General features: G+C 40.2%; 1 protein-coding gene across 3 annotated transcripts in view; it reads left to right on the top strand.

Annotated features, from left to right (window-relative positions):
* The window catches only part of LOC124794914 (DENN domain-containing protein 1A-like), a 313,331-nt gene extending 295,351 nt beyond the window's left edge, over nt 1-17,980 (top strand). For 2 of the 3 annotated variants that reach the window (XM_047258616.1, XM_047258615.1), the window contains one exon: nt 12,865-17,980. In XM_047258616.1, coding sequence (XP_047114572.1) covers nt 12,865-13,479 — 615 coding nt within the window. In that variant the 3' untranslated portion in view covers nt 13,480-17,980. The remainder of the gene's footprint in view (nt 1-12,864) is intronic. The other variant, XR_007016626.1, reaches the window with a different exon arrangement.
* Nucleotides 17,981-24,936: the final 6,956 nt, after the last annotated feature.

Genomic DNA, 24,936 nt, shown 5'->3' with positions numbered 1-24,936 from the left:
TTGCGAAAGTGAAGGAAGCACCACATATGTCAAAAGCAAGCTGCAAACATAAAACATGGATCTTAATTCTTATGTATTCATGGTAACCTGCCTTTAACTACTCAGTCAAAGTAGTTTCAGTGCAAAAGGTTTTACCCCTACCTTTTGCTTTTATAGATGGAACATTTCAGCAGTATAATGCCTTGCTACTTAGCAGGTTACAGGAGTGCACCTTTTTGAGCACAACATATTCCATTTCCTCCCTGACATACATATTTGTCACCCATTAAACATGTCTAAGATAAGGCTGATCAGAAAATTATTCATCACAGCCCTTAGCAGTTTTTGTTGAAACTGTGTAAGGTCACATACCAACCACATGGAAAAAAGTTCCCTGAGAACAATATGGGGCCTCTTTGTTTCCATATCTTGAGGTTTAAAAGCTGTGATTACATATGCAAAAATGATTATTCTGATGTACCTATTTACCGTATTTACTGGAATCTAAGCCGCACTCAAATCTAAGCCGCACCTGAAAAATGAGACTCGAAATCAAGGAAAAAATATTTTCCCGAATCTAAGCCGCACCTGAAATTTGAGACTCGAAATTCAAGGGGAGAGAAAAATTATAAGCCGCATCTCCAAATCGAAAAAAAGATGGTCCGTTGTAATATGAGACACAATTTAGGTCGAATGAATGACGATACAGCTACAGTAGTTTGGTTCGAGTCTTAATTTAGCAGTCAAGCTTTACCAGGTAGCCATTGCTATGCGTCAGGCGCTCCGTCCGTATTTATACGGGTACCCTTCCTTTTCAACGTGCTTCATCTGGTTTGAATTGATAGCTTATTCTTCTTTGATCTGATAAGTGCAGTTTTCTTTGTTAAAGGTGTTTACGTCACTCTAAGCTGAAAATGCGTTACTGTACTGTCATGCATTGTTTGTCGCATTCTCATAGTGCGTGTTTACGGCCTGTCGCCGCTCGTGGCATGGCTTGCGTTTGTGCGCGCTACCGCCGCTTTTTTTTTTTTTCTTAAAAAAAGAGGAATCGTCTCATTAGCGAAACAATGGCAAGAGACTGCTATTTGTTGTTACTTACACTGCTGCTTTCTTTGATAATGATCAACAAGAACCAAATAATAGACTGCGTATGATAGATGATGTTCTGAACGAGAGTTTAGCGAAAATTTTTCTGTTTGAAAATCTTTGCAGGCGCCTCTTTAGTACATTACATTCTACACAGAAATTAGAGTCATCTTAGATTTAAAAATCTAGTCAATTGCCATGCTTCATTTCTGACTGTATCACTATTAAGCATAAGAATAATACGAATATAAACATGACATGATATTTACATTCTTCCGCGTTTGCTGTTGTCTCACTCTAGTTTCGTAGTTTATTAGGCAGACCGGATTTAAATGAGATAGCAGCAAACATGAAATAATACATGGCAAAATGTTTATATGCGTATTATTCTTGTGGTGACGAGAATACTGCATGTGATTCACAATTTATAAAAGTTCCTATGAAATGAAATGAAATGAAATGTCGTGTGGCTAGGGCCTCCCATCGGGTAGACCGTTCACCTGGTGCAGGTCTTTCGAGTTGACGCCACTTAGGCGACCTGCGCGTCGATGGGGATGAAATGATGATGATTAGGACAACACAACACCCAGTCCCTGAGCGGAGAAAATCTCCGACCCAGCCGGGAATCAAACTTTTTTTTTTTTTTTTTTTTTTTTTTAACCATATATATTTATTTAAATACTTTAACAACGATACATTTAAAAAAAGACATTTTATTCTATTAATCTAGTATCCTAGTGATGGTTAGTATTATTGTCATTTTATATGTTTTCGTTTTTATATTTCCCTTTTTCGTTTTTCTCTTATTGTTTGTTCCTTAAACCCTTTTACATGGCCATTTGTCGTCTTTTTTTTTGAGGGGGGCAGACATTGCAGGACAGGCATAACAGTTTATATTTGGCATCGTTGCATTGATTTGAGTTTATGTTTCTGTATGTGATGCACTTGTGATGACACAGGCACATTGTGTTTTCTGGTTTGATCTCTTCCTCTAGTTACACTGTTTAGTGGGACAGTATGAAGGAACGTCACCATGATAGGTGGAGCAGAAGTGGAAGAAACTTTTTTTTTTTTTCATATACTACAGAATATACCTAATTGAAGAAGAGAGAAAATTTTGTCATATTACATAAGAGAAGCAGAAAGGATAGTGTGAGTAATCAATAGAAGTTTATAGGCACAAAGTAAAGGAAATCAAAATATTTAATAATAATGAGTAGTTGGCACTTTCCACTAAGGAGCACTTTGTGTCACTGATTCCACTAGGAAGAAACACTTTATACTACTATACTTCACTATTTGATGCGAAAAGAGAAAGCTCTTTATCTTTTGTGTTGCACTTGTTCACTATCACTGCACACGTTATTCTTGTGGTGAGTGTGGTGAGGTGGCTGGTGGCGGTGCTGAGGGTCACAGGCTGGGGAGGACTCTGGCGATTGCTGTCTGCAGTGGAATCTGCAGGAAGTTTTTGAAGTTCTCGTGGTATCGCCTGTGCTGCTGGGCCATCTTGTTCTCCTCCCAGAGGTCCATCAGGAAGGCCAGCCGGTTGGTCTGCCTCCACGCTACGATGGCGTGTGCCGTCATGGCGAGGATCCAGAGAGTCGCCAGTCGCTTGGGTCGTGGAAATGGGTTGCAGTCTGGGGCGGTGATTGCTTCCACTGTGATGCTTCCCGGCGCCGTTCTGTTGATGTGGGCCACCATCTGCTGGCACGCTTCCCAGATGTTGATGGCATTCCCGCACGTGAAACGGTGTTCGAGGGTGTCGGTCATGCCACATACGTCACACTTGTCACTTGCGACGAGTTTTATCTCTGCCAGTCTTTGGTTGGTTGGTACCGTTCTGTTAATTATTTTGTACCATGTCTCCTTCGCATGTTTAGGTAACACGTTTTCGAGACGTTCCCCCATATTTGTTTCCAATTGTATTGCGGGAGTTTTTGTTCAATTTTGTTTTTTGCCGGCTTCCCCCTGAGGGCCCAGTATATTCTCTTGGCTGTTCTGTGGCTGGGGTTCGCCACGGTGTCCAGAACGTAACTTTTGTTGGCGTAGTGCAGCCTGACGTGTTGCATTCTGCAGGGAATGTGTCTCGTGTCGACCGGCGCTTCTTCCAATTATCTTGGCTGTGACGCTGTCAGGGTTTTTGTCCTGGATGGCGAGCGTTCGTTTCAGTAGAAGGGCTGCACATTTGGTCTTTATATCAACTAGACCTAGTCCCCCTTCTTTTGTTGGCAGCGAGCACGTTGCTTGCGCCACTTTGAATATATTTCGACGCCACAAGAGGTAGTACACTGCGCTCGTTAGTGCTCGCGCAATTTCTGTCGGGATGCTTAAGATTTGCGCCAGGTACCAAGCTTTCGACAGGATCGTCGTGTTTATCAGTTCTGTTATCTGGTGGATTGTTAGCTTCCGGTTCACGTGCTGTCTGGAGAGACCTCTTATGGTGTGTAGCACGTCCCTCCAGTTGTATGCGGCCATTCTAAGTGGACAAGACTGTATATATATTCCAAGAACTTTATGACTTTCTGCTATTTTATACCATTGGCTGTCTGGTTTGAGTCGTTGATTCCCTATCGGCAGTAGCACTGTTTTTCTCAGGTTGGTTTGGGCGCCTGACGCTTTTTGGAATGTATTCATGATGGTTTCTACTCTCCCAATATCTTCCTGGTCTTCAATAAAGATGCCTAGGTCGTCAGCGTAGGCTATACATGCTACTGCTTTGGCTCCTACGGAGAAGCCTCTGATGTCGTTTGTGAGTTTCCGCAGCAGTGGGTCCAGTGCTATAGCGAATAGAGCCATTGACAATGGACAGCCTTGCCTCACGGATCTGTCCAGTTTTATCAGTTTTGTTTCCCAACTATTGATTATTACTGTCGATCTCGCAGTACTTAGTATCTTATGGATGATTGCGATGAATTTTTGCCCAAACCCGAGTCTATTTAGTGTCTCTACGAGATATTTGTGGTCGATCCTGTCGAAGGCTTTGTTGAAGTCCACCGAAATTATGGCACCTGCGCTTCTGGTGGTGGCTGCCTGTGCTATTATGTCCCTGTAGGTGCATGTGGCGTCAAATATATTTTTCCCTGGTACCGCACATGTTTGCCACGGACTGATGACTTTCCTCATCGCCGATTTCAGGTTGTTTGCGATGCATTTCGCTATTATTTTATAGTCGGCGTTGAGGAGCGTAATCGGACGAAACTCTTCAATGCGGCGGGCGGCTCTCTTCTTAGGGATGAGTGTTATGGTCCCTTCGGTCAGCCCAGGTGGAATTTCCGCCCCATCGAGTATCTCGTTCACCATTTCCGTGAATTGCTCTCCTAGCACGTCCCAATATGCGAGGTAGAACTCGAGCGGGATGCCGTCGGCGCCGGGTGCTCTTCCTCTTGCGCTGGTCCTCATCGTTTCTTTAATGTCATCCACGTCGACATTTTCTGTCAGCAACGCCCTGTCTGCGTCTGTGAGCACGCCTCCTCGTCTGCTGGAGGATTTCAGCAGTTGCCGCGTCGTCTGTCACTTCTCGACGGAACATGTCTCGGAAATAGTCCTCGATGTGTTTTGTTAACTCCGTTTTCGTCGTGAGCATCTTTCCTTGCTTGTCCTGAAGCTCATTTACGCACTTTCCTGTGCCTCTCTCCCTTTCCCTATTTAGGTGGTGCATGGTGAGTGGCTCTTCATCCACATCGCCATATGTTTTACTTCTTGTGAGGACGCCTCTTATTTGCTGTTTCTTTATTTGAAGGAGTTTTGCCTTGATTCTCCTCACTCGCGGCAGGTATTGCTGGTCGTCTGCTGGTGCGCCGAGTGCGTCTTTCAGGCACTGCTGGTAGAACTCGGCCGTGGTTCGCCTCCAGAATGACTTTTCCGCGCTGTATCTTATCAACAGGCTGCGCATTGTCGGCTTCGCTCGTGCCAGCCACCACTCGGTCGTGCTGCTGTAGCGTGCGCGCTGTGCCAGGCATTCTTGCCACATTTCCACTATTTGCTTGCGCAGTTCCGCATCCTGCAGGTGTTCCGTATTTAGCTTCCACGTGCTTCTTTTGCTGACGTTCTTTCCTTTTTGGAGATGCAGGCTGCATTCGTAGCTGCAGTGGTCCGAAAAGATGACAGGATATACTTCGACGTGCGCAACATTTTTAGTTGCTGCTCTGCTGATATATATACGGTCCAGTCTGCTTTTACCATTTTTGTGGTGGTATGTAAATTCAGTGTGTGTGGGATGGAGAAGGCGCCACGAATCTTCTATTTTCAGTCGTCGGATCAGTTCTTGCAGTTCTGGGCACATGTTTGCTACAGGTATTTGGTCTTCAGCTGCGGCGACACAGTTAAAATCTCCTCCAATGATGATGTTGTTATTGTTCTGCATCAGCAGTTCGGCTACTTCTTCATTATAGAAGGTGCTTCTTGCTCGCTTGTTGTCTGTGCCAGAAGGTGCGTATATGTTGATAAAGAGCGTCTTTTCTATGCTTAGCGCTATCCCTCAGCCGCTTGACAACATTTTAGTCCCGCCAAAGTCGATCCCGTTCCGTACCATTATTGCCGTACCGCATTGGGATTCTGGGTCTATATTTGTGATTGCCGCATATCCTGGTATCTGGTTTATTTTAGTCGTAACCACTTCTTGCAATAGTGCAACATCTGTTCTTCTATGGCGTAGGAAATCTGCGAGGGCTCGAATTTTTAAAGATGTACTTATTTTATTTATGTTAACTGTGACAACTTTATAGATTGTATTTGCCTGCATGCTCATTTAGTTTATCAGTCGGTGCTGTAGTCTGTGTCCATGCGGACATCTCTCTGGCTGTTTTCTCTTCGGTCCTGTGACGAGTTGGAGCTGCGTCTTTTCTTGTTTTTCTTTGCAGGTTTGTTTACCGTTTTCGTCGTTTGTGTCTGTTCGTCGTCTGTATTGTGTTGTTTTTTCGGTTTGTCACTGCTTCCCCTGGTGGAGGACTTTGCGGTGACATCGTCGTTTTGGTTGAGCTTTAAAACTTTTCTCAAGTGGTTACTCTTCTCCTTTATCCACTGCTCGCGCGTCTGCTCCACGGTCGGGACGGCGCTCCCGCCCGCGGGCGTCGTCGCGTCGATTTGCATATTTTCGGTGGCCTGTTCCTCTCGTAGTTCCTCCTTCATCTGTTGTTGTGGCGCGCGCTCGGTCATCGGCTGACCCTGCTGCTCCGCCTCGTCCGAGCTGGCGTCGCTAATCTGCCTTTTATCTGCGTTTCCTGCCGGCTGGCCCGTAGTGGGGACAGGGACCGGTTCACCCTCGCCCGAGGGGGAGGGCTTTGCGGCCGCCGCCGTTGTCTCCGCCCCGGCTGGGCTGCTGCTGCCCGCGTTCTCCTGCTGTGGCGCGTCCGCGTCCCTAATCGGGGGGAAATTCGGCAGCGAAATTCTGTGCTCTCCCAGCGTATGTATCTTCTCGGGGCAGCTGTAGTGGTATTTTTCGCGGGCATTCATTTCTCATATGTCCTGTAGCGTGACAGATGGAGCAGGTCTGCGGCTGTCCGGTATACGAAACGAAACCCCTGTGCCCGCAAACGTTAATGAAAGACGGGATATGTTTTCTGAGGTCCATTTTTACCGTTCGGACGCCCGAGTCCACCTGTATTCGGTAAGCGCTCCCCCATTTTTCTCTTGTTAGTCCAAAAACATTCCCATAAAGCCTACAGCTCTTAATGATTTCTTCGTCCGGTACTTCAAAAGGTAAATTGTAGATTTTGACGTTACGGATCCCGTAGCCAGAAGGCTGCATCTGAACGTTGCTTAGTGACCCATCTCTGTGTTTAAATTTCCAAGTTCCCCCATTTGTATTCACCAGTCTGTCAATTTCTGCGGGATTTCCTATTTTTATAAACAGAGCGTACAGAATAAAGTCCAGCTGAATTCCAAGAATGTCCTCTATCGGCACTTTTACGTCATCAACTATCCAATTGTGGATGTCGAAAGCAGTCGGCTTCTCCAAATTCCTATCAAACGTGCACTGGATCGTGTCTTCACGATTGAGCGTCGCCATGATTTTCCGATTTTTAAATGTTAAAGGTACAAAGTTTTATACTCGCCAAGGCGAAGTAGCTGCAGCTCGGCGTCCACCTCAGGCGGCGGGCGCGGTGCGGGGTCAGTCTCGTGGCCGGCCGGCGACGGTGGGGCAGCCGGGAAATCCTCTGCTACCTGGGACGCACAATAGCGAGCGGCACACGTGTTCACAGGCGGGCAGCCAGCCCGAAATCGGGACCTTAGGATTGACATTCCGTCACGCTGACCACTCGGCTACCGGGGCCGGACAAAGTTCCTATTATAGCAACCATCTCTCCTCACAGATAGGAAAATATTCAGAACGTAGAGTTGGCCATATTGACAAACATCCCAAACAGTCTTGCCAGTCGGATTTTCGTAGTACATTGAAAATAGCTCGTCTTCCACTTTTTTTTTTTTTAAATTTATTTACTGACGCAGACGTTTTGGCGCCAGTATTTATCTTTGTGCCTACAAAGCGTGCCTGTGTAGCGCTACATATATTCGATGGCAGAAGTAAGTTGTGGCAGCACCCACCAACTTTTTTCAGAATTTCCGCTGGCTTTGCACTCGATTCTAAGCCGCAGGTGGTTTTTTGGATTACAAAAACCGGAAAAAAAGTGCGGCTTAGATTCGAGTAAATACGGTAAGTCATCTGTCGTTCTTGAAGTTTCTGTTTACACAGATGGAAATACTTTAGCTATTAATTATTGTCAATGAAATTAATAATTATTTCATAATTACATTAACTGGTGTTACTTTATAGTCATGTACCATGTTTATACTTCAACTATTTCTGTCTTTCAGTCTTCATCTCCATTGAAGTTCTCTTATTTCTGCTTGAACTCCTCACCTGATGTCACCATTATCTGGGAATGCCTGCCTCACAGCCGTTTGTCCATCTTCTACACATCCAGCTGTCCTCCCCCCCCCCCCCCCCCCCCCACACACACACACACACACACACACACACACACACACACACACACACACACACACACACCCCACCCAGAATATATTCGCAGTTTTTTACTAGTTTACTGTTTTATTTAATAAGAAATGCTGCTTGTTTTCTCGGATTGTATAAGTGAATTCTTGTATTTAAAATGTTTATTAAAAGCAGTTTTTCACTGGTTTACTGTTTTATTTAATAAGAAGTGCTGTATGTTGTCTCGAGTCCTTGTCTCTTTTAACATACCTATACCATCTTAATCTGTCTTTTCTGTGGTCTCTTGCATAGGCTCCTCTTTCACTATTTCTCTTGCCATGTCGTTCCTTATTCTATCCATCTAGTAAATCGTATTCTACTTCTTTGAAATTCCATTTTGCAAGCCTGTATTATGCTCACCTGCCTTTTCTTCGTTACCCATGTTTCTGATGCACAATAGGCTTGATATTACATTTGCTTACTTTTTTATGTTATGTCCATGCTCCAGACCAGGCTTTTGACATTTTACGGGAAACTAATGGTCTTGCTTTCCCCTTCATTTGTATCCTTACCATTTTTCCTGCTGTGTCTTTATTATGCTTCCCAGATACTTGAAACTTTCCTCTTTCTTTAGTAGTTGTTCTCTAATATTAATATCTGTTGATGCTCTATTCTTATTCTCGCAGTCGCCATCACTTCACACTTCTTTGAATTAAATTTCAGTCCATACTGTCCCAGTTCTCTTGTCCTCTCCTCCTCCATTTCCCCATACAGTTAAATCATCTGCAAACACGGTTGCTTTCATATTTTCATCTCTGATTCGCACTGCCACCTCTGTCATTGTTTCATCTGTAACAGTATTAATTCTCTCGCTTCGTCTCATTTTTCTCTTCAGACCACTCCATCTTCTCTCCTCCTACTCTACACAGTTCACACTTCACTGATATATTTCCTTTATTCTTTTCATAGTCTTGCTTCCAATTCCCCTTTTTCTGGATGGTTTCATAGATATTGCTTCTTTTGGTATGATCATATTCCTCTCAAATATCCAGGAAATTTGTTAGTAAATCCTTAATATATTTGCCGTGTCTCTAGTGGAACTGTATTATACTAAATATTAGATCCACTGTCAATGACCCTCCTGGGTTAAATTCATATTATTCCTCTCTGTCCTCCTCCTGCTCTCTCCTTTCCAAAATCTTCTCGAATATTTTGGTAGCATGACATGCAAAATAAGATGGCTATAATTTTGACATAGTTTCCTGCAGCCCTTCTTAAAACAGGCACTATTATCCCTTTTTTCCAGTCTTTGGACATCGTCTTTTCTTTCCATACAGTTTGTTCTCATCACTCGATAAAACCACGGCACTCCAGCAGTGCCAGATGCCCTCACTATCTCCATACTTATCTCATTCTGCCCAGATGCAGTGCCTCCTTTCAGAGTCTTTATCACTTCCTCCACTTCTGTCCGTGTTAGATCCATCTTGTCATCATCCACATTCTCTGGCTCCTCATTTTCCTCTTCCACTTTTCCATTGGGAAAATATATTACTTCAACATCTCTTTGATTTTCTGTACATTCTCAACTTCTTTTGATTCTTTATTGATCATCCTGACATTTTCCATCAGACCTCTCTTATTAGCCTTCACCATTTTGTGGGGGGCCTTCTTATGCTTCTCACTGTCCTCTTGCATCATTTTTGTCTGCACTTGCATCCATTTCCTCTTCTGTCGTGCTGCCTCTCTCTTAACCACTTTCTTCATCTCAGTGTTTTTCTTCCATACTTCCTTTGTTCTCTCGTGAAATACTTCATTTTTCTTTATGACTTACTCCCTTGCACGATTATTCCACCAGGGGGTTTCTTTTCACATTTTCATATCACTGTTTGTTCTGCACACCTTTTCTGTAGCTTCCACCAAAATTGTTTATAACCTTGTCCATTCTTCCATTATTGACTGCATTTCTTCCCTTGGTAGGTTTCTCTCTACTAATTTCTGAAATACTAATTTGCCGTTCTCATATTCCAATTTTCAGACACACATCCTTCTTTCCTGTCTTTCTACCATCTTTTCCTCCTTAATTCCTTTACCTGTCACTGCTGTTTGGGGCAGGTTGTTTCAAGTCAGCCCAATGGGGCATGGGTACCTGCAGGCACTCATGGGCTTGCCCAGTGAACAGGTGCTGGGGGTAGACCATCCACAATGGTCATTTCACTGTGCATGCACACTGCTGCATTACATGCCTGTTGCTTGTGCTTCGTAGTGGATGTAGTGATGACAGTGAGTTCTAGAAGCAGCCCTGCCTGCCATTTTTGCCAAGTTGTTATTATTCCTAGTGTTGATACTATGTATTGAGCTGTTGGTTGGAAATAGAGATAGATTACTTGCAACAAAAAAATTTTCTCAACAAACAAAAACTTTTCTTCCCAATGGGAAAAATGGGTTGCCTCTGTGTCTTGTGTGTCACTACATGTCTCTTCACGCTACACAGTAAGATGAGCTGGAAAGTAATGCAAGAAAACAACTTTTTGTCACACTGTAGGGCAATGTTCAGCAGCAAATAAATCTGACCCAAAATAAATAAATATGACAAATGAATAGGTTCTTCTTCTTTTCTGTGTCTATACAGATTTCATTTACTACATATGTTTTATGAACTATTGTCGATACTGATGTTGATGAAGATTGAACAGATTCTGCATTTCAAGCAAGCTACAAAGTTGCACATGTCATTGCAACAACTAGAACACTCTTCTCAATGGGTCCCTTGGTGAAATCATGTATGCTCACCATCGTCAAGTGCTTAGTGCCAGCAGATGTTACAAGATTTGAAGGAGTTCGGTTCTACAAGCAGATGGTATCTTGTTGGATCCGCAGAAGTGCCAGACTTTTATAGCTGTGTCGTTAGTCCTTGATGAAACCACAGATGTCACAGACGTTGCTCAGCTTCCAATATTTGTGAGGAGCATTAATTTGGAACTATAGTTTTTTGAGGAGCTGCTAGATGTGAGACCGTTGTAGTGTACAACCACAGATCATGACATATTTAAGGTTGTCTGTGAGTCTGTAAAAAACTTGCTTGCCGTGGAATAGGGTCTGTTCTGTGGCAACTGATGGTACAGCACAAATGTTTGGGGGTCAGCAAGGTTTCATTACTCATCTGAAGGAAAAAAATCAAGATGGAAGCTTGGAAAGAAATATCAAGCATACACTGTTTTGTGCACCAGGAAACCATTTGTGCTGAAAGTGTTAAATGTGCTGACTCAGCAGAGGTAAAGTTCTCAATCTACTTTTTTTGCAATTTGGGAGAAATTGCATTGTTTACGGAAATGAAAGGAGAGAGGCAACCATCACTCAGTGATGAGACATGGTTAGCGGACCTGGCGTTCCAAACTGACATTACAGGACATTTAAAAAGCTTAAATGTCACTTCAAGGAAAGGAGCTATTAATTGTTGATATGTGCCATAAAATTAATGCATTCATGGACAAACTTGATCTATTTGAAAGGTAACTTGGTAGTGGAAACTTAACTTTTCTCAAGTTTTTTCATCTGCTCAGTTGTCTGAAGAAATAAGTTTTGGTGATTATCAACAAATTATCGTTCAACTTCATCAAAGTTTTGAGGTGAGATTTCAGGACATGCAATGGCTGCAGAACAAGTTAAAACTGTTTCACTCACAATTTTTAGTTGTGCCAGATGCTGTTCCTTCAGAAATGTAACTAGAAGTAATAGATTTGCAAAATGGCGCACTGCTCAAGGACAGATATTGCAACATAATAAATTTGGTAAGATAGTATTGTGATCTTCATGCAGAATACTTTTGCAAATTACACAGAAATTTTGCTGACATTATATGTACGTTTGGCTCAACATACGGTTGTGAACAGCTGTTTTTTGTAATGAGGAGAGTAAAAGCTGCATGGCCCAACTTTTAAGTGTGTTCCGCACCTTGCAGTCGCTCGAGGACTGACACCCTATATTTTAGTAATTGTAGGTAAATGGAAATGTATTTTTCAATCTAAATAAAATGTTCATACATTTGGCTTTTATTAATGTTTTTTTGTTAATTATAATGAGTCAGTCACCCTGTATTGCCTTGTACATGGTCTCCTCCCTGGCCAGTGTCTTGTGCACAGTGCTGCATGTATACTGCTTGTCCAGTCCTGTCCACGTGTGATACTGCATGCAGTGCACAAGCTGTTTACTCAGTCTTGCCCACCAGTGCCTGCAGCTGCCCAGCTGAGCTGTCGAACTGGAACAGATCTAGGGCTTTGGAGGTTTTTTTCCTTGAGATAATATCTGGTCTTGTCTTATGTAGTTGCTCACAAAATTATTGGACAGATCATGGCTGCAACACATTACCTTATCTTTCCTTTTACAGAAGTGTAAGAATTTTCACCGTTCCCCATTTCTTCTCACTACAATATTTCACAATGTCAGAGTGTTAGTAATTCAATGTGAGCTTTTTCATTACATCTGGACTCTTTAGAATCTTCTGATGGTTATTATTGTGTTGTATTCAGCTGTTTTTCAGCAAGCCATACAGTTAGTCTGGCAGCTATAATTCGATTTACAAGTAATTTAGTAAATCCACAACTGAAAACTATCTCAATAAAATGTGTGTCAAATGTGCAGATGCAGCTAATGGCCAAAGGGAATTAAAATGTTTGCTTTTATTTCCATTATGCTTGTATTTTGACATTTTCTTTTGTTCATATACTGCATTGTGCAAAGAATTATTGGATTGTTTTAAATGATAATTAATTATCCAATTATTATAACTTTTGATATGTGTCATGACATTTTTATTAATTTATTTTTTAAAAAGGAGTTTAATGGTGTTTCATTATGTCATCCTTTAGCCTGGTGCAGAAGCTGATCTTATACGTCTGGACTCTACACCTAGTGATGAAGATTTTGATCCTCTGTTATCAAGAGACCAAGGAGGTGATAATGGAATTTCTTCAAGTGCTGGGAATTTCCAACCATCTTCACAGAAACATATCGCTCTTGAAGGCCTAACTAACCCTTTATATCCTTATTTTGTTCCATCAGCAATGGAGAAAAGTCCTGTCCTTGAAAGTACACCACCACCAGCTGGCAACAGAAGCTTCCTTTATTCAGCATCAACAGCACATCTTTTAGCTGCTAACAGACTGCAGACAGGTCAAAGCACATTTTTCTCAGCAGATCCTAAAAATATTCACAAGGCAACAAACTGTACTTTCAGTGCCCCCAGCCCATCGTCAAAGACTTTCTCTCAAACATCTGTCTCTGGAGCAGTAACAAGCAGTCAAGATCTAGATTTACTAAGAGAGTATGGTTTAGACTTCAATAACTTAAGCATTCAGAATGGCAACACAAAGCCTAATTCATCAAGTAATGTACAGCAATCAAATAATATATTTGAAAATTTGGTTGATCTTAGTGATGCCACGTTAAAGAAATCACAGACTCAATGGACAAAATTTGATTAAATCAAATGGTGAGGCCTGAATGTATATATTATATATTGCTCACTGGCCAGTGCATTATTAATGAAATGCTGGTAAACTTGCAAAATGAGGGATGATGTAGTATATTTGTTATGCGTGACTGAATGAGAGAATGAGTGAAATTGCGCACACTTATGCTATACACAAGAATCCTACTTTTTTAAAATTAAGGTGTCTTTAATAAAATATTTAAAAAAATATTTAAAATTATTTGTGTGTGTGTGTGTGTGTGTGTGTGTGTGTGTGTGTGTGTGTGTGCGCGTGCAGTTGTGTCTCAAGGTTGGCAGCAGAAAGCAGATGGTAAAGGCAACATGTGAATAAACTTGCTCTGCCGTGCCCCATTTGGAAAAAAAATGTTATTCTTGTGTTTCATTATTTCTGCCTGAGATATAAAGTTACAGTTGAAATGTTAAAAGTTGTCAGTTGTCATGTTGAACTGTATATTAATGTTTGAACTGTTCTTTTGCAAATAGTGCTGTATTTGCAACGATTTTGAACTGAAAGAGCATTATACATATAAAAGCTAGTCATCTGAAAATATTTTAATGTGCATAAACTTACTGAAAAAACTTATTTGTGTCATATCATTCATTAAATTATTACACTGTAACTTAGAGCTGTGTTTCTTCTTTGGCCTATCAACACTGCTGTGTAAAAAAGTTTGTAAATAATTGACTTCATCACTGAAAATGGTCCAAGTGCATCATAGGATGTCTGATGTATTATGCGAGTACACAGCAAAATAAAAGCAGGAACCTTTTATGACTTAAATACTAACAATATGCAGTTTAAGCATCACACATCACATTTAAATTCAAAATTTGCATTACAAGTAGACCACATCACTGCTAGTATGTAGTTTGGACTAACATATTGTAGAATGAGGGGAGGATACAATAGAATGCACATTCATCTGAGATGTGAAGGAATTAATGACACACTTGTATAACTTCTCTTCAAAATATGTCTCAGTCAGATTCCATTCATTTAGAGATGAGGAAATGAGATGAAGTGGAATGAATGTATCACAGAAGTAATTTCCATAGTGAGTATGTTTTTGTTTATAGTACTTTCTTGGCTTCCATTCTACCACTAGTTGTGAAATAAGTTGTGTTGCAAACAGTGTTTGGCAACAGGACATCTGTTGATCTCGTTAACATAAGCCAATGTAGACACTGGAGAAGAAAACAGCAACCAGTCACAAAATCCATAATTTTATTACAGTAGATCTAAATTTCAGCTACGATATAGTCATCTTCAGTGCATATAACAACAGGTGACATTAATCCATAGTGTCCCATAGAACAACGGGAGTCTAACATGAACTCACGTTAGACTCCTGTACACTCTACACCAGCCAATACTGTTTACTACATGTCACTTTGGAGTAATGTCATCTGTTGTTGTAAATGCACTGAAGACGACTATGTAATAGTTAAAATTTAAATCTGCTGTAACAAAATAGATTTTGCAACCAATAGCAGTTCTTTTTTCCATTGTCTATATTCAACAGCTGCTGTGCACAACAGGATCATATGGATTCCAATCTGACCTGTTAATATCTTCAAGTTATTTTCAGCAAATAATTATGGTTTATCAGATGTTGAAACAAAATCTAGAGTGTCATTGTACTGACACTAAATTTTAACTGAATCACACTTTTATATGTCAGTGGGACTATCATGACTGAAGTTTTCATGGTAGTCCTAAATAAATGTCAAGGCAGTAACTGATTCTTTATTTTGGTGGAATTTTAGAGAACAATTCTCCATACATATCCAGATTCCTTTCTCTCTTGGGGCCTTTGTCCCGCAACAAGGCAGGGTGAGCCGTGTTACTATTGATTTGGCAGTGTTAGTTGCAGAGGGTGGTTGGATGCCCTTCCTGCCCCCCACCCCCTATCCAGCTGCCTGCATCTGGTGTAAGCCATGGAACAGTGTGAACGTTGTCAAATGTCTGCGAGTTGTGTAACTGAGGCGGAACATGGGGGTCAGCCCGGTATTCACCTAGCGGGATGTGGTAAACGGCCTGAAAACAACATCCAGGCTGGCCGGCATGCCACCCCATCGGTAATCCGCCAGGCGGATATGATCCGGGACCAGCGTGCCTACCCCTGGAGTCCAAGAAGCAGTGCATTAGTGCTGTCAGCTACCATGGCAGGTTCATACACATCCAGATTCAGATAGTAAATGTAGACATGCCTAATTCCCTGAAAACTGTTATTCACTTAAACTTAATCTTATTATTTTTCAGTCTCAAATGGTGTGTAGTGCTTGTTAGAATTTCTGAATTTGCTTTGGAACCAAGTAGTAAAAGGTAGGATTTATTTACAAGGTAATGTGTGGCTATAAGTATTGGTGTCCACAGGGGTAGAGGCTGTCATTTTCTGCTACATGCAAAAAGTTAGGGGAATTCTATGTTGAGGTGGATAAGCATAACTCCATGAACTTTAGCAATGTCATGGCATTATGAGTATTGGTGCCAAGAAATTGGTGGAGGATGACCTGATGTGGGGTATAAGAAATCATTATCATTATTTAGCATACAAATGTGAGGAATGTTACCCACAAGTACACATTACTGGAATTACGCTCTCATTATCTGTCTCTCTGCCTTCATACACTTGAACTTAAAAAACAAGATAGTCATGAACTAAAAATAAAATAGACATTTGGATATAAAGTCTTACTTTAAAATCAGCAACATTGACACTCTGTTTTACTTCCTCATAGTACCGCTCGCTCGCCAAAGTGCTCCCTTTTCTGTTTTGGTAACACTGTAGCATCTACTCACTGTTACACCAACAGCCAGTACACTGGCTTGTTCTGTAAAGAAGTGCACTGTTCCAACTGACTGCACTGAACCATCAGTTGTTCTACAGTATTCTTGAGATGTCACAGGGAACATTGCCCACTGTTATCTATGCAAACTTTTCAGTTACATCATACCACTGTTAAATTTAAAAAATCCCATGAATCCAATCTTCCATTTGTAGATTAAGTGCATTATCAAATCTGTCTCGATGAACTGATATTTCTGGTTCTTCAAGTAGGTCAAGCTCGCTTCACTTTTTTGCTGCGCACACCATCCCTAAATCCTCTTCAGTGGCTTTTTCATATATGTGTTTTGGTTATTACAGATTTACCATAATTACCCAGTCTGAAACTGAAGTGGTGAGCATTTTACGTAGATGGCAGTGTCTTCTTCATGTCCCTTGCAACATCTCTGGAATACTGTGAAACAGTTGATGGTTCAGTATAGTCAGTCAGAGCCCAAATACTTGTTTACAGAACAAGCCAGTGTACAAGTGGCTCCTGTCACGTTAAGCAAATGCTATTGGTGTTACCACTATAGAAAAAGGGATGCTTTGGTGAATAGAAAGTTGTATGAAGAACCAAAACAAGTATCAGCCACTGCCAGTTTTAAAGTAAGACACGGACTTTATGTCCAAATATCTTTATTTTATTTCATATATTTTGTGCCTTTGTAAGTGTGTGTGTGTGTGTGTGTGTGTGTGTGTGTGTGTGTATGAAGAATTCAAATCAAACAACCAAACAATGGGGGCTTGTGGATAACATTTCCCACAATTGTGTGCAGATAACATTTCTTGAAATTTTGTTTTGTATGCTTGATCAGTGTTCTGCACCCTTTTATTACTCACAATACATGCAGATGCGTCTAGACTCACCACGGCATACCAAAATGTCTGTTTCCTAAAAATCATATGAATCTTAACACAATTACAAATTATTATGTTGTTATGTACTCATCTGTTGTTGTTATAAAACATGAATAGACTCGACCCATGACTCATGCATTTATCAACAACTTATTAACTTTAATTCACTGTAGAAAACAGATATTTCTAATATAATATACTCGTATCTTCACTATGATACTTGAGCCTGTTTCGCTGCACTCAGACACTTGATTTATGGTGGAATCATTGACAAAGCAGGCCTCAGTTCTTCATCGATGAATTTCAGTTAATGTCAGGAAGCCAGTTCACATAAATATCTAGTTGAAAATAGTAATATTACATTAAATGCCACCTTAGAAATAGCTAGGTATTCACTGCTTATTCACAACCAAATATGCAAAGGTACTTCAAAAAATTTTGATTTCAGTGTCCTCTAAGCTTTCAAATCTACCAGTTCCTGTTGTAAGCTCTCAATATCATAATTTTTTTTTTTTTCCTCGCTATTAATTTGTATGAACATTTTCTTTTTCTTGTTAGTAATAAGAAATTTGTACAGAAGATGGCAAAGATAGGCTTTTAAATTATTTTTGTAACAGAAGAGCAATGTCCAGGAAATAATAATTTTTTTTAACAACTTTTGTTTCAAGCTCACTTGGGAGTACTTATGTTTAAGATCTCACATAAAAAGGACGTGTAAGTTTTACTCGTGTGTCAACAATGTGTGTAGTAAATGCTGTGTGTGTATAAAAATGCAAGAAAATATATATATCAAAAATCATCATAGCCGCAAGAATATTTTTATTTATTATGCCAAAATATTCCAAGGTTCGTTCATAGGCATGACTTTTGCCCGCGATCATAAGAAGAGGCAGAAATTTCTTCCATCCTGCAAGACATCTTAAAACATATGTGAATCAGATGTTCTAAAAATCTTCATGGACAGAGTAAGTACAATTGTCCTATATACAGTATTCATTTTTGTGACTTCAGTATTTGTACTTCGCATTGTATTTTTCTTATGCTACTAGGAAGACTGTTCATGGCACCAATTTAGTTTCAACAAGAATCCATGCTTTAATTCCAGTAGTGCAAGTAGTAATTATCTCTCATTATGTAAATGTCGATTCATATTCTTTGTGTTAGCTGTGAGGCTGCCTCCCTGCACGGTTATTCTAAAAGCGACCAGCAGACTAACACAATTGGATTCTGATTTTCCAGGACAGATTTATAGCTAAACATGAACAGACTTTTTCTAGCGAGTGTTAAATGAACATTTTCAAAAATTTTGTCTTTATTGTGTAAAAGAAAAACTAATTTTTGTCTATTTTCTTATTGCAGGAATACAACTGCAGCAAAAGCCATATTATATGAAAACGAGTATTATAATATAGAAAATGAGGAGCAGAGAATTAAAAAGATCAATTTGTCCATCAACAGGAGACGTAAGTGAGTGCTTGACTATGCAAGGAAGGTAGGTAATTTGCATGATTATACTTAGTAGCACCTCTCTTGCTGTAGTTAGCTTTCTGTCCTTTTTCCTCGCTGCTTCCCTAGTAGAAAGGACTCAAAAATCATACCAAATTTTGATTCATCAGTACAGTGTAAATTATTACAGGATATTCAATCGTTCGACAAATTGACAGGAATTTATCGAAACACAATTTCACAGAAAATTGCATGTGTCAGGTGCAAGATTTATTTACATAAATATTTTTCTACTGATTTTTATTAATTTTTTGGTAATTGCTAACTCGATCAAAATGGCTGACTAAAAAATACCTATTGTTGATCGTAATACAGAAGGTGCAGTTGGCCAAGATGGCAGTGATTTGCACAAACAGATAAATGAAAACGAAGCGCCAACTGTGCAGCTAGCAGAAAGCTGACGTAAATCAGAGATAGGTATCACAGGTCTAAGAAATGACAACACAGATAAACAGACAAACTATTACAATAATATGATGACTGTCAATGAGATATTGCTGCTGAACGAAACAGAGGAATGTGAAACAGCAATGTCTTTTGATAACATAGGACAGACACCGATTATTGGTAATCTGAATATTAACATGCAATGTACAGCTGATAGCAACAATAACAGTATCGCCAATGCACTGTTACAGCAATTACTGACAAATGTGAACACTAAATTCCATTACATGAACACGAAATTCAATAGAGTTACACATCAGCGTAGTAACTTGAACACAAAATGTAATGATTTGTCACCAGGTTTTTCAGATTTCAAAACAGAACAAAAACAGGTGTTGAAAGATTTCCAAAACAGTGTCCCACAAAAATTCAGTAATTTGACAAAATCTACACACAGAGATATCTGAAAATTTAAAAGAAATGAAAAAACAAGTAAAACAGGAGGTTATTTCTGATGTTAAAGAATGTATTGATGTTTTGAACGACAAAGCAGGTTCAATTAGTGACAATCAAGAACATGGAGAAAGCGAATTAAAGAAAATCACAGACACAAATAATAGTATAAGAGCAAATCAAAACCAAATGTGTAATACCATAAAGAAAGTGAGCGCTATTGTCAACAAACTACACAAGGACTATGAACGTTTACCAATGGCAGTAGAGGAGCTAACATTAAGAGTAGGAAGCTTGGAATTAGAGCCTGAATGTGCCAAAAGAGAGAGAACTTGGATAAGGAAAAATTTAGACGATATAACTAAAAGAACAAAAGCAGGTACCTTATATCAACAGTAGTAAATTAGTGCAGATGGTAGTATCTGAATGCAAAGTATATGTAGACATGGTAGAAGAGGCCATGAAGAAAGGGGAAATCAAATCATCAACTGGAGTAGGTCAGGTTGCTAATATTCAACTACCTGTGCCCAAGACAGATGTGTGTAATAGTTATCCACATCTTGTCACAAGCCCGATAGCAAGTGCAAGTGAAGATTGCAAAATTCTTAATTTACCTGCAGCAGTACCTACAACACATGCACAATTGCCACACAGTGCTCCACACACTTGTAACAAAACACTAATATCGGTTAATGCCACATGTTTAACATCCATCTTTTCTGATGAAGGGGTGCTTGGACATAGGCAGTTTCCCATGTACTGGACAGATGGTTAGCAGATGAACCCGGTAGCATTTATCAGTGCGTTCCGCAATGTACTTCTGCATAAATGGACTGAGACTCAAAAGATAAGATTTGTTGTTGGTTACGCCCAAGGTGACTTTCTTTTGTGGGCCACTGAAATGGCAGAATGTTGCCACAGTTATGAGCAGTTTGAACATCCTTTCTTAGACAAGTACTGGTCGGAAGCTGTTAAAGAGAGATTAAGACATAAAGTCTTTAACTCAGCTCTATTTAATAGCAAGCATGGAAGTTTGTGGGGTTATTTCGGAAAGTATTTAAATAAGACCAGATATTGGACCAATTCCATATCACAGGTGGATGTATTGAAGATATTAAAGAGCTGACTTCCACCGTACATAAGGAAAAAATTAGTAACTACATCAGAACATGACATTGAGTACTTTCTGTCTGTTTTGGATTCCATTGCCCTGATTTAGGAAGAGGCACCATGGTAAACAAACACCTCAAACTGTCTTTGGAAACCAACCTGTAAATAATAATTTTACTACACAACAAGCATGGCAACTGTATCTGACACAGTGTGATGAAGCAAACTGGGATAATTTTACTTCCCCTCTTGTTTTGCCATCTGCCTCCTTAAAATCCATTTTGTTCTTAACTAATTACCATTAATATATGTGAGTATAATCTGCATTTTCATAAAAGAGAAAGGTTGCCCCTCAGTTTTAAAGAATATAGCACCAGATCTAATTTTGTGCTTAGTTTTATGTGTGTGATTGATTTACTAATTTATTTTGACTATGCCTAGTTAGTATCTTTTGCTATAGGGTGAAATTAGTAACTGTTTCAAACTTAAATTCTATTGTTGATGTATAAACAAATATAAAACTATAAACATTTGGAGGAACAACTAATAGTATTCTTAAAGGATCTATTTGGCTCTATTTGAAAACATGTTAGCAAAGCCAGCTCTTAATTAATCCCAAAGTAATTAACAGTTTTGTCAAGAGTATTGTTTGCATAACAATATTTGTTAATTTCATTATTTAAACGAATAATTCGGCTTAACCCTTGCAGTAGAAGAAACTTAAAAAGACACAAGTTTTTGATGTATGAAGTTTTGGATGTATTCAGTTAATTTGATGAGTTAAGTTTTAATTGTAGTTTTTGCAAATTAAACTTTGAACAATGTGTAATTTCAGCACCTATTATTGTGAGGATGTAAAGGGCCTGATTTTTGGTTCCAAGACAGTCAGTCCACAGCCGAGTTTCAGACGAAAAACCTGTGTTTGTTAGAACAACAACAATGCATCATCTTAACAGTGAAATAAGTGTAACCCAATTAGGCCATGTGTTAAAACAGTGACCGTGTCTGTTTCCATATTCACCTTTTTTATTCTTCAGGAAATGTGAACTATGCCATTAGGATTTCACTGCTCGTAGAAGTTCAACAGGGAACTATTGTAGCAGTATGTGGATGTTCGCCTGCAACCTATTAATGAGGTTTATCAAAAGTTAGAAAATAGTGCACTGGCCATATAACTATGTATTATTGGGAGGTTGTGAACATTGAAAGTAATGTGCTGTGAAATGAAATGCAAATGTGTACCTGTCAGCTACATCATTTAAAGTAGTCAGTGTTCTACTTCCACAACCCATTTTTCAGCCAGTGTAGCAACACAGTACGAAGAAATAAAGCAGGGAGCATTGTCGCAGAAATACATACAAAAATGGAATGGCTGTTGTTGTGGTCTTCAGTCCTGAGACTGGTTTGATGCAGCTCTCCATGCTACTCTATCCTGTGCAAGTTTCTTCATCTCCCAGTACCTACTGCAACCTATATCCTTTTGAATCTGCTTGGTGTATTCATCTCTTGGTCTCCCTCTACGATTTTTACCCTCCACGCTGCCCTCCAATACTAAATTGGTGATCCCTTGATGCCTCAGAACATGTCCTACCAACCGATCCCTTCTTCTGGTCAAGTTGTGCCACAAACTCCTCTTCTCCCCAATTCTGTTCAATACCTCCTCATTAGTTATGTGATCTACCCATCTAATCTTCAGCATTCTTCTGTAGCACCACATTTTGAAAGGTCTATTCTGTTCTTGTCTAAACTATTTATCGTCCATTTTTCACTTCCATACATGGCTACACTTCATACAAATACTTTCAGAAACGACTTCCTGACACTTAAATCTATACTCGATGTTAACAAATTTTTCTTCTTCAGAAATGCTTTCCTTGCCATTGCCAGTCTACATTTTATATCCTCTCTACTTCGACCATCATCAGTTATTTTGCTCCCCAAATAGCAAAACTCCTTTACTACTTTAAGTGTCTCATTTCCTAATCTAATTCCCTCAGCATCACCTGACTTAATTCGACTACATTCCATTATCCTCGTTTTGCTTTTGTTGGTGTTCATCTTATATCCTCCTTTCAAGATGCTGTCCATTCTGTTCAACTGCTCTTCCAAGCCCTTTGCTGTCTCTGACAGAATTACAATGTCATCAGCAAACCTCAAAGTTTTTATTTCTTCTCTGTGGGTGTTAATAGCTACTCTGAATTTTTATTTTGTTTCCTTTACTGCTTGCTCTGTATACAGATTGAATAACATTGGGGAGAGGCTACAACCGTGTCTCACTCCCTTCCCCACCACTGCTTCTCTTTCATGTCCCTCGACTGATGACTGCCATCTGGTTTCTGTGCTAATTGTGAGTAGCCTTTCACTCCCTCTGTTTTACCCCTGCCACCTTCAGAATTTGAAAGAGAGTATTCCAGTCAACATTGTCAAAAGCTTTCTCTAAGTCTACAAATGCTAGAAACGTAGGTTTGCCTTTCCTTAGTTTTTCATCTAAGATAAGTCGTAGGGTCAGTATTGCCTCACGTGTTCCAGTATTTCTACGGAATCCAAACTGATCTTCCCCGAGGTCGGCTTCTACCAGTTTTTCCATTTGACTGTAAAGAATTCGCATTAATGTTTTGCAGCCATGACTTATTAAACTGATAGTTCGGTAATTTTCACATCTGTCAACAACTGCTTTCTTTGGGATTGGAATTATTAAATTCTTCTTGAAGTCTGAGGGTATTTCACCTGTCTCATGCATCTTGCTCACCAGATGGTAGAGTTTTGTCAGGACTGGCTCTCCCAAAGCTGTCAGTAGTTCTAATGAAATGTTGTCTACTCCCAGGGCCTTGTTTTGACTCTGGTCTTTCAGTGCTCTGTCAAACCCTTCATGCAGTATCATATCTCCCATTTCATCTTCATCTACATCCTCTTCCATTTCCATAATATTGTCCTCAAGTACATTGCCCTTGTATAGACCCTCTATATACTCCTTCCACCTTTCTGCTTTCCCTTCTTTGCTTAGAACTGGGTTTCCATCTGAGCTCTTGATATTCATACAAGTGGTTCTCTTTTCTCCAAAGGTCTCTTTAATTTTCCTGTAGGCAGTATCTATCTTACCCCTAGTGAGATTAGCCTCTGCATCCTTACATTTGTCCTCTAGCCATCCCTGCTTAGCCCTTTTGCACTTCCTGTCGATATCATTTTTGAGACATTTGTATTCCTTTTTGCCTGCTTCATTTACTGCACTTTTATATTTTCTCCTTTCATCAAATAACTTCAATATTTCTTCTGTTACCGAAGGATTTCTGCCAGCCCTCATCTTTTTACCTACTTGATCCTCTGCTGCCTTCACTACTTCATCCCTCAAAACTACCCATTCTTCTTCTACTGTATTTCTTTCCGCCATTCCTGTCAATTGTTCCCTTATGCTCTCCCTAAAACTCTCTACAACCTCTGGTTTAGTCAGTTTGTCCAGGTCCCATCTCCTTAAATTCCCACCTTTTTGCAGTTTCTTCTGTTTTAATCTACAGTTCATGACCAATAGATTGTGGTCAGAGTCCACATCTGCCCCTGGAAATGTTTTACAATTTAAAACCTGGTTCCTAAATCTCTGTCTTACATTATGTAATATATCTGATACCTTCTGGTTGTGTACTTGAAAGAAGCCTGGAGATACTAGAAGGGAATGGATATGGTAATGGAAATGAGAAAAAACCAAAGATTTGGCGAGGTTATCAGAACAACAGGAACAACTACAATGGACAAGTGAGCTACAGTTCTGCAAGGTTCACAGGAGAGCCTCTGCAATGTTTGGAAGGTGGGAGATGAGGTACTGGCAGAAGTAAAGCTGTGAGGATGGGGTGTGAGTCATGCTTGGGTAGGTCAGGTGATAGAGCACTTGCCCGTGAAAGGTGCAGGTCCCGAGTTCAAGTCTCGGTCTGGCACACAGTTTTAATCTGCCAGGAAGTTTCATATCAGCGCACACTCAGCTGCAGAGTGAAAATCTCATTCTGGAAACATCCTCCAGGCTGTGGCTAAGCCATGTCTCCGCCATATCCTTTCTTTCAGGAGTGCTAGTTCTGCAAGGTTAGCAGGAGATCTTCTGTAATGTTTGGAAGGTGGAAGATGAGGTACTGGCAGAGGTAAAGCTGTGAGGACGGGGTGTGAGTCGTGCTTGGGTAGTTCAGATGGTAGAGCACTTGCCCTCAAAAGGCAAAGGTCCCGAGTTCTAGTCTCGGTCTGGCACACAGTTTTAATCTGTCAGGAAGTATCACCTAAGTTACATGTCACCTGGAGTAAACAACATCTATTTCATGTAGTAG

Source organism: Schistocerca piceifrons, chromosome 4 (assembly GCF_021461385.2).
Source record: "Schistocerca piceifrons isolate TAMUIC-IGC-003096 chromosome 4, iqSchPice1.1, whole genome shotgun sequence".
In the NCBI taxonomy this organism is placed as follows: Eukaryota; Metazoa; Arthropoda; class Insecta; order Orthoptera; family Acrididae; genus Schistocerca; species Schistocerca piceifrons.
The sequence above is the reverse complement of the archived record's forward strand: the minus strand, read 5'-3'. Positions and strand labels throughout refer to the sequence as shown.